We start from the raw sequence: 17,589 nt of genomic DNA, 5'->3' as shown, positions 1-17,589 counted from the left end.
AGCAGCCCAGAGGCTGGAGTTTCCAGTCCTCGGAGGTCCAGGACTGAGCCGCTAGTCCCACTTCCCAACCCCTCGCCTCTGCTTGGCCCACAGTCCTCGGGCTCAGTGCACACGCAGACTACCCCTGCAGTTTACAGAAGCTTCTGATTGCTTTGGGTCTTCTCCGTCCATCTTAGGGTGGTCAGTTTTGCTCTTTGGGGCTAAAATGTTGAAATCATCAATGAGAACACAAAGAAGGTTCTTATGACCAGAATACATCTCGCCTTACATGTAAACATCATCTGCTAACAGCACAAGTAGCTGTCATCCGTAAGTATTTACTAAGTGCATTTGCATTAATAAAGGTACATATCTCATCTATCTCTCATGCCAACCTTCTAAGGCAGCTATTTTTTTTGTTTTGTTTTGTTTTTTGTTTTTGTTTTTTGAGACGGAGTCTCGCTCTCTCTCCCAGGCTGGAGTGCCATGGTGCAATCTTGGCTTACTGCCACCTCCGCCTCCCGGGTTCAAACAATTTTCTTGCTTCAGCCTCTGGAGTAGCTGGGACTACAGGCGCCTACCACCACACCTAGCTAATTTTTTGTATTTTTAGTAGAAATGGGGTTTCACCGTGTTGCCCAGGTTGATCTTGAAACTTTGAGCTCAGGCAATCTATCCGCCTCGGCCTCCCAAAGTGCTGGGATTACAGGCATGAGCCACCATACCCGGCCAGCAGCTCTTGTTAATATCCCTGTTTTGCAGTCAAGGAAACTGAAATTCATGATGCAAAGGACTTTTCTAAGATCTTTCGGGCATTAAATTGCACAGAGGTCTTGAACCGGGTCTCTGGTTCTGTAGCCATGTATGCTCTTTCCAGCACAATGGAGCCTCTCCCATCCTCAGGCCAGGCCATCTCATGGGCCAGGTGCTTCCAAGGACCCTGCCCTGAGGAGAAGAGGTGGGGCAATCAAGAGGGCCTCACCAGAAACTCCCACTGTGTCTTTCAGCTCTGGTGACATCCAGGGTGCCTTACAGGCAATCAAAGGGCCACAAGTCCCTTACACTCAGGCCCTCAACTGGCCAAGGAAAGACAGAGGCAGGCTCGGGCGTCCCTGCACAGAGCTCGTACCTGTCAGCTGAGGGATGTAGGGCAGGCAGAGCCGGTCTGAATTGTAGCCACTGCCTCCCAAGACTTCACTGATCTTGCTCTGGCGGAAGAGGAGCTCAATCACTACCCCATCAAGATTCTGAGACAGCCTGGAAGACAAAGGAGGGAGGAAGCACATTAGAATCATGGTATCTAGAATGACTTCTGAATGACTTTTTTTTCTGAGACAGAGTTTTGCTTTTGTTGCCCAGGCTAGATTGCAGTAGCGCAAACTCAGCTTGCTGCAACCTTCACCTCCTGGATTTAAGTGATTCTCCTGCCTCAGGCTCTTGAGTAGCTGGGATTACAGGCATCTACCACCATGCCTGGCTAATTTTTTGTATTTTTAATAGAGATGGGGTTTCATCATGTTGGCCAGGCTGGTCTCGAACTCCTGACCTCAGGTGATCCACCCACCTCAGCCTCTCAAAGTGCTGGGATGACAGGCATGAGCCACCATGCCTGGCCAACTTTTCTCATTACAAAAGTAACATCTTCACTATGGAAGATGACAGAGAAGTAAAAGGAAGAGCCACCCCTGGTCCCATTTCCAGAGATAACCACCATTCACATATAATATATTCTTATGCACAACAACTGCATCCTTCAGTTACTGGTTTTTTTGGAGACTGGGTCTCACTGTGTTGCCCAGGCTGGAGTGCAGTGGCTGTTCACAGGCACCATCATAGCACACTACGGCCTTGACCTGCTGGGCTCAAGTGATCTTCCTGTTCACCCTGCTAACCGGCATGCTCCACCACACCTGGCTTTTATTTATTTGTTATTTTTAGACTGAGTCTCTCCCTGTCGTCCAGGCTGGAGTGCAGTGGCACGATCTCAGCTCATTGCAACTTCCACCTCCCAGGTTCAAGGGATTCTCCTGCCTCAGCCTCCCAAGTAGCTGGGATTACAGGCACATGCCACCACACCTGGCTAATTTTTGTATTTTGAGTAGAGACAGAGTTTTGCTGTGTTGGCCAGGCTGGTCTCCAACTCCTGATCTCAAGTGATCCACCTGCCTGAACCTCCCAAAGTGCTGGGATTGCAGGGATGAGCCCCTGTGCCCAGCCTAATTTTTCTTTTTCTTTTTTTTCTTGAGACAGTGTCTTCCTCTGTCACCCAGGCTGGCATGCAGTGGCACGACCTCAGCATACTGCAACTTTTGCCTTCTGGGTTCAAGCAGATTCTCCTGCCTCAGCCTCCTGAGTAGAGTAGCTGGGACTTCAGGTGTGCACCACCACACCTGGCTAATTTTTGCATTTTTAGTAGAGATGGGGTTTTCCCACGTTGGCCAGGATGGTCTTGAACTCCTGACCTCAAGTGATCCACCCACCTCTGCCTCCCAAAGTGCTGGGATTACAGACACGAGTCACTGCACTCGGCCCTGGCAAATTTTAAAAAATTTTTTGCAGACATGGGTTCTTGCTTTGCTGCACATGGCTGTCTGGAACCCACGGGCTGAAGAGAGCCTCCTGCTCAGTCTTCTGAGTCACTGGACCTGCAGGCGTGAGCCATCACACCCAGCTTAGCCACATATTTTTACGTATACAGATAGATATACCCTTCCTCACCCACTGTTCTGTGATCTATTTTATTGACCTATTATGTAGTGGGCATTTTACATTAAATATTCTTCTAAAACATGGGCACAATTGTCTGTTGCATGTATGGGCCATGATTTATAAAGGCATCCACTACTGTGAGACGTTTTGGTTTTGCAAAATATTGTTCCCTTGAGTTCCTCTGATGTTGAAGTGACACTGGCCCACAGCACCCACGATGGACCGAAAACATCACTTGGATTGACAGTGTCATCTTGTCAGGAATGACTCCTTCAGGACGCATTTGCCATGGGCTTGGCCAAAGTCCCCGGAGGCTGTGCCTCATCTGCGAACACGGCTCAGCACTGCACGCTTGAGGCATGGACTGCAGAAATGAGATGGGGTTCAGCTTTACCCAGGACTTCCGGACCCCAGGCAGAGCCCACTTTCTGCCCTTGAGTCTGCCGAAGGCCGAGCCTTCTGGCATTGATCCCTTCTGGCCTCACACTACCCACCTACTTACTCAGCTACCCTGGGGATCCATGACCAGGCCCCCTGTCCTCTCCTCACCTGGGCCTCTCCACAAACACATCCTCAGGGAGCATATATGGAGCTTCTTTCTTCCTGGTCTCTATCACCTGGCGGTTGGGAGGAATCAGATGATAAGAGCTGGTTCAGCAGGGAGAGGGAGCTCACAGGCAATGAAAGAACCCCCATGCCAGGCTCGGTGCTTCCTCCCTCCCACAGCCTCCTCAGCACAGTGTCCGAAGCTAAGCTTCTCCAGTGGAAACTCCCATCAAGTACCCTCAGAGCAGCTGGAGAGGCCTAGGATGCCTGCTCAGCCCATGGCCATCAATGACACATGTGCACTAGGTCTCCTCCAAATGTAGGGAACTTAACTCTTCAGAGACTGCAGCTTCTGGCTCCGGTGTCTCATTCCTATGCTTTTTTTTTGTTTTTGAGACAGTCTTGCTCTGTTTTCTAGGCTGGAGTGCAGTGGCACAGTCTCGGCTCACTGCAACCTCCACCTCCCAGGTTCAAGCAATTCTCCTGCCTCAGCTTCCTGAGTAGCTGGAATTACATGCACCACCATGCCTGGCTAATTTTTATGTTTTTAGTAGAGGTTGCCTAGGCTGGTCTCGAACTCCTGACCTCAAGTGATTCACCTGCCTTGGCCTCCCAAAGTGCTGGGATTATAGGCATGGGCCACTGCACCCAGCTTGCTAGTATATTTTAAAGTTAATCCTGTATGTTGGTATCATTCAATCTCTAAACACTTCAGTGTGTTTTAAAAGATCTTTATGCAACAACTGAGAACACATCTGACTATAGAATGGGTGTCAGATAATACCAAGGAATTGGTGATGACTTAATGAGCTGTGTTAAGAGCATGGCAATCACGTAGGGAGGCGCTCATGCTGTTTCAGACAGGCAGACTGATACCCTACATGAAAGGACAGGGTCGCTGGGATTTGTTTTAAAATATTTGTTTTAAAGTATTTACAATTTGTTCAGCAAAGGAAAAGAGAAGGAGATAGATGAGGGCATGGGGAGAAATTTTCATATCTGTTCATTTCATCTGCGTGGCCGTGAATGGACGTTCGCTCACCATTCTACTCAGGCTACTTCTGCAGTATTTCATAGCTTTAGTCTGCATGATCTGAGGTATGTGTGCCGGTGTGTTCCCGTGAGTTGGAGAAGACAGAGGGGCAGGAAGTGGAGGAGGCAGACAGTACGTTAGAAACAGGTATAGGAGACCCGCCCAACCCCTGTGCCTAACCCCACCCTACTCTGCCAAGTCATACAGGAAGGAAAGATGCCATAAGTAACTAACTTCTCACCATGAGCGGTTCTTACTTCAACCGCATCTTCAAACTGTGTAAGAGTAGGTACGGGACTAACACAGTTAAGCAAAAGCTGTTCCCAGGAACCCCAAGTTGAGGGCCCTCTGAGTTCAAGCTATTCCAGTCACGAGGATACCAACCTCGTGGATGTGCTGGCAGAAGGCAGGCACTGTTGTGAGCTGGCTGATGAGGTTCAGGTAGGCTGCACCCAGAGCGTACAGGGCACAGCGGTTGTAGACAGGCAAGTTCTCCTCATTGACCTGGGCTACGTCCTGCGGCAACACAGACACGGCCTCCGGAGTTTTTCACTGGCAAACTACACTGGGTGCCAAGCCTCCGCCCAACCCCTTCCCAATCTTCTTTAGAAATGCTTTCTTTCCTAGACGAAGTCTTTCTCAGCATTTGACCTATAACTTCCTGGGGAAAAAAGTTGCCTTCATTAAAGGAAGGGAAGGTTCCCTAGAATAATCCATGAACTGGGAGGTTCTTAAGTACTCATAGACTATAGAGGCAATGACCTCAACTTCCCGCTCTGCAATTCTAGCTGTGGTGACCTCTCCTGCCCACACCCCCATCATTAATCCCACTGCTAGTGCTGTCTCCTTCACTAGTTGATTCTTAGAGGACTGGATTAGCTGGTTAAACTGGGTTCATATGTTAAACTAACATAGCTGTGAGAGTTACCAGGGGATTGGGACACAAAGGAACCCCAAATTCTAACTGTTTTTATTTTCTTTATTTTTAAGATGGGGTTTCAACATGATGGCCTGGCTGGTCTCGAACTCCTGACCTCAGGTGATCCACCAACCTCGGCCTCCCAAAGTGCTACGATTACAGGCGTGAGCCACCGTGACTGGCCACTCTTAAAAGTAAATAGAGTTAAAAAGAACTGCAGCATCTAGGTTGACCCTGCAGGATTTTAGCACCATCAGACAGGTGGTCTAAGACTCTGTCACTGAATTCCCTGGGTTGCCTGATTCAGAACTATGATGCCCGCCTGGCTTCAGCACGCTGGAGACCCAGATTTTGAGGTCCAAAGGACCTACCCTGACTCCCAGTACCCATGGGTGTACACTTGAACCAGGAAGACCAGGAAAGTCTCAATCCCTGCCTGGTGCCACATTGGCTGCCTATGAATCACAAAGGAGGCTTGGTAGACAGGCCCCCAGGCTTTGAGACCGTGATTTATCTTTCCAGGAAATGTATACTTTAAACAATTGCTCAGAGCAATTCTGAAACACAGCTCAGATTTTGGGAACCAGAGAATCTTTTTTTTTTTTTTTTTTTTTTTTTTTTTTCAGAGGGAGTCTTGCTCTATTGCCCAGGCTGGCATGCAGTGGCACGATCTTGGCTCACTGCAACCTTGGCCTCTAGGGTTCAAGTGATTCTCCTGCCTCAGTCTCCCAGGTAGCTGGAACTACAGGCACACACCACTATGTCCGGCTAATTTTTGTATTTTTAGTAGAGACGGGGTTTCACCATGTTGGCCAGGTTGGTCTCAAACTCTTGACCTCAAACCATCCACCCACCTTGGCCTCCTAAAGTGCTGGGATTACAGGCGTGAGCCACTGTGCCTGGTCAAGGGAATCAGAGAATCTTTAGACAAATGAGTTTGCCTGGGATCACTCAGGGCTTACGAGCATCCTCTTAGGAATCTTTGGAGTTTCACTCAGACTCTGCAAGAGACTCAACATACTAGTAGCTAAGTGATACTTCTGAATGACCTGGTTGCCTGGGTCTTCTTTAGCTTGAGGATAGGCCAAGGGCATAAATGAAGCATTCTTTGGGGTCCCCAACCAGGACCATGATTTGGGGTCTTTAGGGAGGACTGGCCAACCACGAGTGCAATATTCCTGGGTTCCAAAACAATTGTTAAGCAGTTGCCACTCAATATTTTTATCAGGGGTTGGCCAAAACAGGTCCCTCCTCTGATCCCAAGCCCCACACCCTGTGCACACCAGGCCCTACCTGAACAGCCAGCACCAGACGGATGAGGTCCACCACCACCTCCTCATTGGCCAGCTCGATGCTGATGAGGGCCAGCAAGCCATAGAGCGCCTCGTAGTGTTTCTGCACGTTCGTTTCCTCCTTGCAGCTCAGGTAGATGTGTCTGTAGAGCTGCTGGGAGTGCTGGGGATGGTGGTGGACAGGGGAAGGCCGGGATGGGCAGGGTAGGGACAGGAGGGGCAAGGAGAACAAGGAGGAAGATCAATCTGAAGATGAGGGGGATGGCTCTGTGTGCCCCCTCCTCCCCTGGGGAGGGGATGCCTTTACAGCAGACTACAGCAGAAGTGGACACACACAGGAAGGCTTGTGTGGGGAAGGTCGGGCTCTAGGGAAACCAGCAATAGAAGCTGCTGCCCAAATCCAGGGGTAGAAGCAGAACACAGTGACTGGCCCTGGACTGGCTCATCCCTCTGGGCTTGACTCCTAGAGAGGCCAGCTGGTCAATCTGACCATGAATAGCCACAGAGGGAGGAGGCATAGCCAGAGAGGGAAGAGGCAGGCTCCAGGGGCAGTCAGTGGTCACCAGTGACTTTTGCTCTGTCATCCAGGTTGGAGTACACTGGCACAATCTCGGTTCACTGCAATCTCCACCTCCTGGGTTCAATCGATTCTCCTGCCTCAGCCTCCCAAGTAGCTGGGATTACAGGTGCCCGCCACCATGGCTGGCTAATTTTTGTGCTTTTAGTGAAAAAGGGGTTTTACCATGTTGGCCAGGCTGGTCTTGAGCTCCTGATCTCAAGTGATTCACCTGCCTCAGCTTCCCAAAGTTCTCGATTACAGGCGTGAGCCACTGCACTTGGCCTTCACTGTGTCTTGAGGTCATGCTTGCTTACCTTCTTCATGAAGACGGTGTCCTGTCGAGAGCACTTGTCCACTTTCAGCTTTAGGACAGAGATGTCACTGAGGGTACTGGGACAGGATGCAAAAGGCCTCCTTAGCTCTTATACAAGGCCAGCCTGCACTCACAGGGGGTCACTGGGCTTTATCCCCAACACTGTTAGTGGGTACAAAGCCTCCAGTGCTCCCTGGCCCTGGGTCTTACCCCAATTACCTTTTCCTCTCAAGTTCTCACGAATTTGTCCCTTTATCTCTCTCTCTCTTTTTTCTTTTTGAGGAAGGGTCTTGTTTTGTCACCTAGGCTGGACTGCAGTGGCTCAGGGATCACAGCTGTCTGCAGCCTCAACCTCCAGGGCTCAAACAATCCTCCCAACTCTGCCTCCCAAGGAGCTGGGATCACAGTGCGAGCCACCACACTCAGCTAATTTTTAAATTTTCTTGTGGAGATGAGGTCTCACTATGTTGCCTGGGCTGGGCTGGAACTCTTGGGCTCAAGTGATTCTCCTACCTTGGCCTCTCAAAGTGCTGAGATTATAGGCATGAACCACCACACCTGACCCCTTTCTCTTAAATCTTCACTCTGGCCGGGCGCGGTGGCTCAAGCCTGTAATCCCAGCACTTTGGGAGGCCGAGGCGGGTGGATCACGAGGTCGAGAGTTCGAGACCATCCTGGTCGACATGGTGAAACCCCGTCTCTACTAAAAATACAAAAAATTAGCTGGGCATGGTGGCACGTGCCTGTAATCCCAGCTACTCAGGAGGCTGAGGCAGGAGAATTGCCTGAACCCAGGAGGCGGAGGTTGCGGTGAGCCGAGATCGCGCCATTGCACTCCAGCCTGGGTAACAAGAGCGAAACTCCGTCTCAAAAAAAAAAAAAAAACTTCACGCTGATTATTCTCTTCCTCTTCTTATTCTCACCAGGTCCTTTCAGTCTCTCCTGATAACCCTGTACCCCTTCCTCCTCACACTTACAAACTCCCTTTAATGCCTCCTCTCTATCTTCCAGATCTTCAGTCCACCCTCTTCCTCTCCCAGACACCAGTGCCCTTTGGTATCTCCTCCCCTTGCAGGACCCCAGGGTCAGTGTTGGTGATCAACTCCCTGGAGAGTCTCCCTTAGTAGCTGAACTGTCCTCCCGTCTGGGTGTGAGGTTACTGGCCCAAAGGACAGGACCTATTGGAGAGTCCTCTCCCCATCTTGCATCACCTAAAGGAGACACCCCAAATTCACCTGATGGTAGAGAACTTGTGGCGATTGCCATGACGATCAATGAAACTGATGAGAATCTCTAGAACAAAGAGTCGAATTTCTGCATCCTCCATGAGGGCAGTGGAGAGAAGGCGGTCCAGGAAGTTGCTGGGCAGGGCTGACATCATGTTGTTGCACTGGAAACCTGTGGATACCTGCAAGGGAGGCATGACAGGTGTGCCTAGGAACGCCGTCCCTCTCAGGTGCAGGAGGAGATGGGGGAGCAGCCAGTGGAAGTCAGATCTGATGTATACATCCTCTCTAGACATCGCCCAATCCAGCCTCCCCTACCCTGTAGCCCAGGCAATTTTTTGAACACTCCAACATTCACCTAGATGACATTGAGCTCAGTAGACATGTGAATGGATGGGGACAGCGTGCAGGGACATTAGGGTGTGGAAAGCAAGCAAAGGATGAGCCCTGGAGGGAAGCGAAAGCCGGGCAATCTCTGAACCTAACATTCTAGCCAGTTAGGGCACAACTGATGAACAGCCACCAGGAACACGATGCCTCATTAAGAGTGTGACCGTCACAAAGAACGAGACAGTGGAAGAACTCACAACTGGGCTGATGGATCAGAACTCACACACATGGCAACCACCAAATAGTGCACACAGGTAGCATCTGGTAACATGTCTGTTAGCATGGCAATAACGGGGCTTTGTGACTAAAGCCAGTTTGGCATAAATAGACATGCCATATATGCTGTCTTCAAAGCATTCAAATGCAGCCAAGCACTTTTCCTGTTAAATCCATATTGCAAAGCAATGCCTTTGATGATTCAGAAGGTCCCTGAGGATGTACTCCAAACTGTCACCTTAAGAAGATGCTGGGTACAGGCTGGGCACGGTGGCTCACACATGTAATCACAGCACTTTGGGAGGCTGAGGCGGGTAGATCACCTGAGGTCGGGAGTTTGAGACCAGCCTGACCAACATGGAGAAACCCCATCTCTACTAAAAATACAAAATTAGCCAGGCATGGTGGCACATGTCTGTAATCTCAGCTACTCAGGAGGCTGAGGCAGGAAAATTGCTTGACCCTGGGAGGTGGAGGTTGCAATGAACTGAGATTGTGCCATTGCACTCCAGCCTGGGCAACAAGAGTGAAACTCCATCTCAGGAAAAAAAAAAAAAAAAGATGCTGAGAACAATTAGTGAGGGCAAACTCAGCAAAAAAAAATGGCAGGAATATGGAGCCCAAGCTGATAACTATATGAGGGCAGTGCTGGAGCACAAAGGGTTTATAAAAATCTAGTGCCATGAAGAGTGTGGACTAGAGAGGAGGGGAGGGAAGGCATGAGGTGGCGGGTGGGGGTGTCTGTTTAGACTGGCACGGCGAGAACAGAGACAGAGACTGAGAGACAAGATGGGAGGTCTAGGGAGGGAGAGGGGACTGGGGACCTCCTAACTTCAGTCTGAGAGTTTGAAATCTGGTTGTACATCAATTGTAAACTGAGGCTGGGCACAGTGGCTCACACCTGTAATCCCAGCACTTTGGGAGGCAGAGGTGGGCAGATCACTTGAGGTCAGGAGTTGAAGACCAGCCTGGCCACCATGGTGAAACTCCATCTCTACTAAAAATATGAAAAATTAGTCAGGCGTGGTGGCAGGTGCCTGTATTCCCAGCTACTCGGGAGGCTGAGGCAGGAGAATCGCTTGAACTTGGGAGGTGGATGTTGCAGTGAGCCGAGATCCCACCATTGCACTCCAGCCTGAGCAACAAAATCAAAACTCTGTCTCAAAAAAAAAAAAATTATAAAGTGAGATCTACTCTGAAATAAGAGGCACCTTGTAGAGAACAGCATTTCTAGTCTTGTAGCTGAATTGATGATAGGTGAGGAGAGGTGGTTGTGGGATGTTGTGTTTAGGCCAGGGGTTGTGCTTCAAAATACCTGGGGAACGTGTTACAAATACAGATTCCAGGACCTCAGGCTAACAGCTCAAAACCTCTGGGGAATTAATATATTTATCACAAGATTGGCATCTGAATGGTGTTTGAGAGCAATGGATCTAGACTCTAGTCATGGCTGCAAAGATGTAAAGAAGAGTTACATAAAACACTAAGGATGGGAAGGATGGGGGCTGGGGGACTGACGTGGGCAAATGTGCCAAGAACACATGCTGGGAAAACAGGGGAAACGGAGGGGAAAAGGGAAAGAAGCGGTACCTGGAGGGGACCAGGGCGGGAACCAACAGATTCCATCTCAAGACAGACCATGTCTGAGCGACAAGGCTATCTGTAGCCAATAAGGAACCTTTGCGAAAATTAGAAACAGGTGCCCCACCTGCTCTGTCTGACCCAGCTCTGAGAGTGCCCAGCCTGGCTAGTGAGTGGAGCACAGGCTAGATTTCAGCCCCCCACTCAAATAACTGGGAGTATTTGTGTAGCATGCAACCCGCACAGCTGTATGCGGAGGCCTTCACTTGGTCCCTTGGAGCTGTCTCCTGCAGAGGAAGAGCAGGAATAGGGATAGATGGGGCTCACCTGCAGGAGGGATTTTAGCAGCATAATCTGGGTCAGTCGGTTCCTGTTCTCCCTGTAGACCAGACACAAATACTCAACAGGACGGTAATGGGGCGGAGATCCCACACTTGATAGCTTAGTTCTACCCCTGCTTTGTTTCTTCATGAGGCTTATCATCTTGGGTTACCCAGGACAGTGACTTCTGGACCCAGGAAGCAGACCGAGGGGTGATGGGCTCCCCCCATGGTGGGAGGTGGTTATTGGTGGAGCAGCCTGAGAAATTGTTGTAGGATCCACGAGCCCCACTAAAGGCTGCTGAGGGATTTGGGGGTAAAAACAGAGCGGAAGGCAGAGCCAAGAAAGTTAAGAGAGATAAAGGAGGGGGTCAGAAAATGCCACTGGGAGAGGAGGACTCCGGGCTGGGGGAGATTGGTGGCTCACCCTGTCCTGCCCGTGTCCACCGCCTGGTGCAGGGACGGCAGCGGGACCTTGCTCATGATGAAGAGGATCACCTCGGATCGCTGGTAGGTGGGCAGCGTGCTGGCAAAGGAGCCTGCGGGAGGTGGGGAAGAGGGCGTCCAGTAAGGCTCAAGCTCCAGGGCCCCTCCTGGTTCAGCCTTTCAGTTGCACAAACCCCTACAGAGAGCGAGGGCTGCTGCTCTCTGGAGTCAATCCAGGCCCAGAGAAAGGAACCCAGGATGGCCCGGGTGTGATTCGGCCTCTCCGGGAAGGGGAGGCATCAGGTGCCTCTGGAGGTCTCTTCCAGGCTCCGTTTTTTCTCTTGTTCCTGAGGCTGTGGTTAAGGTCTTGGCTCCTTGGCTAGTGGGTGGGGATGATGAATGCTGGGCCGTGGGACCAGGGCGGGAGAGCCTAGTTCTCATTGGGCGCTTGTTTCACCGGCTGCCCTAGGGTAAATTCTCCTCCCACGAACAGCGGCTTCTGCATTCCTGCCCTGCCTACGTCTCCAGGCTGAGGAAAGCTCACAAGGCCAGGGCAGGCAGGCTGTGAAAGCGGCTTTATCATCTCCGCTCCCAGGAGCACACACATTTTCTCCCTGGCCTGCCCCCTTCCTCATCCTTTTCCCTTAGTCCCCACCTCTCCCTCCTGGAGGCCCAAACCTGGAAGCACTAGGCAGGTCTGATGGAGACTGGGGCTAAGGAAGGTCTGAGACTTCAGACCTGGAAAACCATCCGACTGTTTTGTGCTGTCGCTCGGGCCCTGCCCAGCCAGCGCACCAAGGACCGACTTCACTTTCTCCGATGTCGGCGAATAGCATGTGGGTGCTGGAAAATCCTACAGCACGCGGATGGGTGCCCTTTGCCCCAGTGCGGCGCCTCCCTCTCCAGCCCCCATCCCCCGGCCGCCCCCGGGGACTCGCCCCTTTCGAGGGTCGCTCTGGCCTCCCCTTGGCCCCGCCCAGACCCTGGCCCCGCCCCAAGCCTCGGTCCCTCCCCGCCCCTGGCCCGCCCCGCGCCGCACCGACGGTCTTGATGACGGCCTCCTGGAACATGCGCTCTTCGTGCTCCTTGATGATCTTGGTGCCGAGGCTGACGGCCCCGTCGTAGCTTCCGGTCAGTGCGTAGTCGATGCTGAGCCGCAGCTGCCTCAGCAGCGTGTTGAACATCTCCAGCACCGTGGGCCCTGAGCGCGGCAGAGGGGGACACCCGAGATCCAGGGCTGGCACCCTCCTCCTCCCTGCACGGCGCGCAGGCAGGGCAGGCCCAGGTCCGCTTCCAGCCTGGGCTTCCTCTGCGCCACCAACTTCCCAGCGGACTTCTCCCGAGGAAAACGGCCTTCAACCCCTCCCTGTTGCCCCTTGCCTCTCTCTGGAAGAGGCGGCAGCCTCCACGGGGTCCCCGGCCCTCAGGCCCTCGCTATGCCCCTTACCCACAGAGCCAGTGGCTGCGATGACCGCGGCTTCGGACAGGACCTCCACGATGCCCGCGCGCACCGTCGCGGCGCTGCGGCTGTTGGCGTCCAGGTGGCCCAGGAGCTGCTGGATAACCAGGTGGGAGTGCTGCGGCTGCGGGAGGAAGACGAGCTGGGCCTGGACAGCAAGCCCACGGGGCCCCTGGGCCACGCAGCCCTCTCCTGGCACCCAAAGGTTGGGGTCAACGAAAGGGACGTCTCAAGGCCCCAGACACTGCAAGTGGCACTGACACCTCATGCCCTTCCTGGATCCTTCCCTCCTCCCTCCAACAAAGAGACAAATCCAGGCCAGAGTGGTGGCCCACGCCTGTAGTCCCAGAACTTCGGGAGGCAAAGGCTGGCAGATCATAAGGTCAGGAGTTCAAGACCATCCTGACCAACATAGTGAAACTCCATCTCTACTAAAAGTACAAAAATTAGCCAGGTGTGGTGACGCACGCCTGTGGTCCCAGCTACTTGGGAGGCTGAGGCAGGAGAATCACTTGACTCTGGGATGTGGAGGTTGCAGTGAGCCAAGATCATGCCACTGCCCTCTAGCTTGGGCAACAGAGTAAGACTTTGTTTCCAAAAAAAAAAAAAAAGAGTCGAATCCCAGTGGAGGCCTTGGCTGACAGTTTTCCAGGGCCCTTTTCCTTCAAAATGGGTCAAAAGACCATTTGAAAATAGTGTCTTCCTTTCATTTCCAGGCCTCAGGTCTTATCAGCAAGGGTGGCAGAGGCCACATGGCTTACTCCAGTGCTGCTCAAAGTGTGGCCGCTGGGCTGGTGCCCATTCAAGATGGGTCTGATACTGGTTTACACGGAGGTAAGGACGAGACAGTCAGTGCTTACTAAACAACTTGTCAGTGCTGTAGCAGCCAAGGGTGTGATCCGTAGGCTTGCATTTTGCATGAGTTTTTCATTTAGTTTTTCTAAGAATTAATTTGTTTTAATTGCATTTTATAAAAGAATTGGTCTGTGATGTACAGGAAATAAAACCGGCTGGCCCTTCACAGCTAGCTTCAGCAGCACTGGATTAGGCAGCCGGTGGCTTCGGAGGAGTCACAGGGGACTTCTGGCTTTCTACTTTAGCACTGGCCTGGTTCCCAGTGGGGCCCTTGTCCCGGGATCTGGCTGGCCTGGGGCGCCACCATACCTGAATTGAGTACATGATGATTTTAAAGCAACGGATGGCGAACACCTTGGGCTCCCAAAGAGAATGGTTATCCAGATGGCTGTGAGGGAGAGAACATGGGGGAACAACCATGAAACTCCCGGTGACGTTAGGGAGAAGAGATTAGCTTGGAGGGAGAGGGACGCCTCCTCAGAGCCCCTCGCACAGTTCACAGGTGAGGAAGTGAAGCCTGAAGGGCCTTGGGGCAGTCCCAGCCCAGCGCTGGAGAGAGGCCAAGGACAGCGCTCTGCAGCTGTGGATGTGTGCAGTGAAGCTGGGCACCTTCGTTTAGCGTTGGGTGCCTTCCTACTGGCAGCCTTTGGCCACCCCGTGGCAGCTTCTGCTGTCACAATGCAGGGAACACAGGCACAGGGAAGGGACCAACTTGGCTGTGGTGCCACAACTGTAATATCCCCTTCCTGCCAGCCAGCCAGGAGATGCCAGGGACCTGACACACGTCCAGGCTGAAGGCTGGGCCAAGGCGGTGGGGTGCGGATACTCACATGAGAACAGGTTTGATGGCATTTTTGATGTTGCCAAAGGCAGCCCGGCCCAGCAGCTCCCGAAGGCACCTCTCAGCCAGCTCCGCGGGGCTCTCTTTCTCCTTCTCGGGTGCTTGGAGGGGTGAGGGAGACCGGCTGGGAAGACAGAGGCATGTGGGTAAAGGGTGGCATGCAGGCTGGGCTCTGTGCAGTCCTGGCTCTCCGTGCCTCATCCATGCAGGACAAGCAGGAGTCTGACATGGGTCATGCTAGGCAACAGGGGAGGTGTCACAGCTATCAGAGATTAAACTGGGGTAAAGAAGCCCCCCCACTGTGGAGAGTGAAGGAAGACTGGGGAAGAAGAGATAAAGTTCCTTTTCTGGAAATCCTTAAAGATTTCCAGATGTGCTCCTGTGGGAAGGATGCTCTGAGCCCCAGGGGCCAGGCGAGGCGTAGAACATGTGTGTCTTGATGCACCTAAGGCTTCAGAAGGAAAAGGAGATGGGAGATGAAGACAGGGAAGGGAGGCAAAAAACAAAAATGGAAGAAAGGAGAGGAAAGAGAGGGAGGGAAAAGGAAAGGCACAGTGGTTGGCTCAGGCAAGACTCAGTGATACCCAAGTCACAGGGAGTGAGCCCGTATCTGGACAGAAGAGCCCAGGGACTCCCAGCTCAGAGACCACAGCAGCTTGTCAGTGAGATGCTATTCTAGAAATAGCCACCAGAGGACACATGTACCCCCTTACCCCCACCCAGGTCTCTAGTAGCCTGGGCTCAACCGACCTAACCAGCCTAGTGTACGGATAGCCCAGGTGGGACAGCAACGTGGACCTCTCTCCCCATTCCTTTTCTCAGAGGGGGAAAATGAGGGGGCAGGGACAGGAATGAATCCCATGCTTAGGGGGACCAGGGTTAAAACCCAGAATCTGCTAGCTCTTGCTGAGTGGCTGCGGGCTGGTCAAGCATGCACGTTTGCAGGTCCTGAAATAGCATCAGGAAGCAACAGAGGAAGGAAGGTCCAGATGGAAAGTCCGCAGTGATCGGAGCCACAAAAGGCATCTTAAAGCCTTCTTGGCCCTGCGTTCAGGGAGACAAAGGCAACCAGACTCTTGGTTCTGTGTGTTATTTCTAACCGACTTACCCCCAGGGAGCCCAGCACCACCATGTCCTTCCTTTGGTAACACAGACATTAGGGGAACTGCGGGCTGGCACAAAGCCAGACCCATGGCTTCAGGGAGCCAGCTTTGGACTCACTGCAGAGCAAGCTCCAATGCCACGGTCCTGGCCTTGTAGCTGGGTTTCACTGACCAACCCAAACCACGTGTTTCCCAAGCAGCCCTTGGAGGGCTGACCATATCCACTGACCTACTCCCCTGCCCGCCCGCTTACCTCTCTGCCTCCTCTACGTGCTGCAGATTGAAAAGCAGTGATGGAACGATCTTGTCCATGTGCTGTGGGTCCCAGATATTGGCCTGCAGTTCATCATTCACTGTCTTCCTCACCACCCCTTGCAGGCCTTTGATGCCTGACATTCGAATTCTGTAAGGAAAAGGGTGAAATGGGACTTGGAAATCCTCAAGCCCTGAGAAGTCCAGCTTTGGTGGCTGAGAGAGCAGCACAGCTTGGGAGTTAGGGATACATTTGTCCATCAGAAGGCAGAATGGAGACCACCGGCTACTCTCATGGACCTCCTGGCTCTGGCAGACATGAACCCAGGAAGCCATGTCTTCTGACTCATCCTGGAGACTCCAGGCTGCCCTTGCCGTGGTACCACCCAGGCTCCAGCCCTAGGGTGCTCGGTGCTGCAGCTCCCCGTGTTTAGTACTCAGCTGGGGTTGTTCCAGCTTGGGCCCAAGATGTGAGAGCTTAATATGCTGCCAAGAACTGATGAGGCAGAATCCAAGGCTGTGAGCAACTTGTGGAGGCTGGGGGAGGCGGATCCGGAGGCAGAGGCACAGAGCAGCAGGCTCTTTGGGCACAGAAGGTTTCAGCCTGGGGCTAGGCTTAACCAGAGGAGAAACGGTAAAAGCACAGAGGGAGCTCGTTTTGTCCACCCCAGTCCCCACTCTGCTGACCCAGCATCAGCACAGCCCTGTGGGAGGGAGCCCTTGTCACTGGCCGTTTATTTTAGCCTGAAGTTTCTTTCTTTTTCTTTTTTTTATAAAATCCTTTTTTCTGGTTATAAAATAATACATGCTAATCATAGAAAAGTATAGAGAAGAGCAGATTCACCACTACCACCACCACTCAAAGATAATCGTTATTGTCATTTTGATGGCATTCCTTTCTTCTGTGCATAATATATTACAGAATTAAGAACCTAGTGCATATTTGATTTGTATTGGCTTTTTTCACATATATTCTATGCATTTTCCTATGTCATTAACTCTTCATAAACATGTTGAATGGTTGCCTGATACACTATCATAAGATCTTTTTAAGCTAGTGATTATTGGTCATTTAAGTTGTTTCCAAAAGTTTTGCTTCTTCCTTTTTTTTTTTAAGACAGAGTCTCACTCTGTCGCCCAGGATGCAGGCTGGAGTGCAATGGTGCAATCTCGGCTCGCTGCAACCTCTGCCTCTCGGGTTCAAGAGATTCTCCTGCTTCAGCCTCCTGAGTAGCTGGGATTACAGTAGCCCGCCACCATGCCCAGCTAATTTTTGTATTTTTAGTAGAGATGGGGTTTCACCATGTTGGTCAGGCTGGTCTTGATCTCCTGATCTCGTGATCTGCCCAAGTTGGCCTCTGAAAGTGTTGGGATTACAGGCATGAGCCCGGCCAAACATTTTTGCTTTTATAATAATGCTATGAGGGTCATCATTGTATAAAATACTTTACTGCATTTCAAGTCACTGTCATGAGTGGAATCACGGAGTCAAAATGTAAGAAATAAAAGGCAGCCAGGCACAGTGGCTCACACTTGTAACCCCAGCACTTTGGGAGGTCAAGGCCAGTGC

At 51.9% G+C, this 17,589-nt stretch overlaps 1 protein-coding gene across 2 annotated transcripts in view; it reads right to left on the bottom strand.

The window, feature by feature from the left end:
- The window catches only part of EFR3B (EFR3 homolog B), a 119,450-nt gene that overhangs the window by 17,020 nt on the left and 84,841 nt on the right, over positions 1-17,589 (bottom strand). For both annotated transcript variants that reach the window (XM_039462554.2, XM_074394880.1), the window contains 13 exons: positions 16,021-16,170; positions 14,654-14,788; positions 14,133-14,211; positions 12,957-13,092; positions 12,549-12,710; positions 11,511-11,622; positions 11,091-11,142; positions 8,586-8,758; positions 7,352-7,427; positions 6,480-6,641; positions 4,652-4,783; positions 3,238-3,305; positions 1,109-1,236 (listed from right to left, as the gene is read on the bottom strand). In XM_039462554.2, the coding sequence (XP_039318488.1) occupies positions 1,109-1,236; positions 3,238-3,305; positions 4,652-4,783; positions 6,480-6,641; positions 7,352-7,427; positions 8,586-8,758; positions 11,091-11,142; positions 11,511-11,622; positions 12,549-12,710; positions 12,957-13,092; positions 14,133-14,211; positions 14,654-14,788; positions 16,021-16,170 (1,565 nt within the window). The remainder of the gene's footprint in view (positions 1-1,108; positions 1,237-3,237; positions 3,306-4,651; positions 4,784-6,479; positions 6,642-7,351; positions 7,428-8,585; positions 8,759-11,090; positions 11,143-11,510; positions 11,623-12,548; positions 12,711-12,956; positions 13,093-14,132; positions 14,212-14,653; positions 14,789-16,020; positions 16,171-17,589) is intronic.

This window comes from Saimiri boliviensis, chromosome 1 (genome assembly GCF_048565385.1).
Source record: "Saimiri boliviensis isolate mSaiBol1 chromosome 1, mSaiBol1.pri, whole genome shotgun sequence".
Lineage (NCBI taxonomy): Eukaryota > Metazoa > Chordata > Mammalia > Primates > Cebidae > Saimiri > Saimiri boliviensis.
Note: the sequence above shows the minus strand (reverse complement) of the source record. Positions and strands in the feature narration are given on the sequence as shown.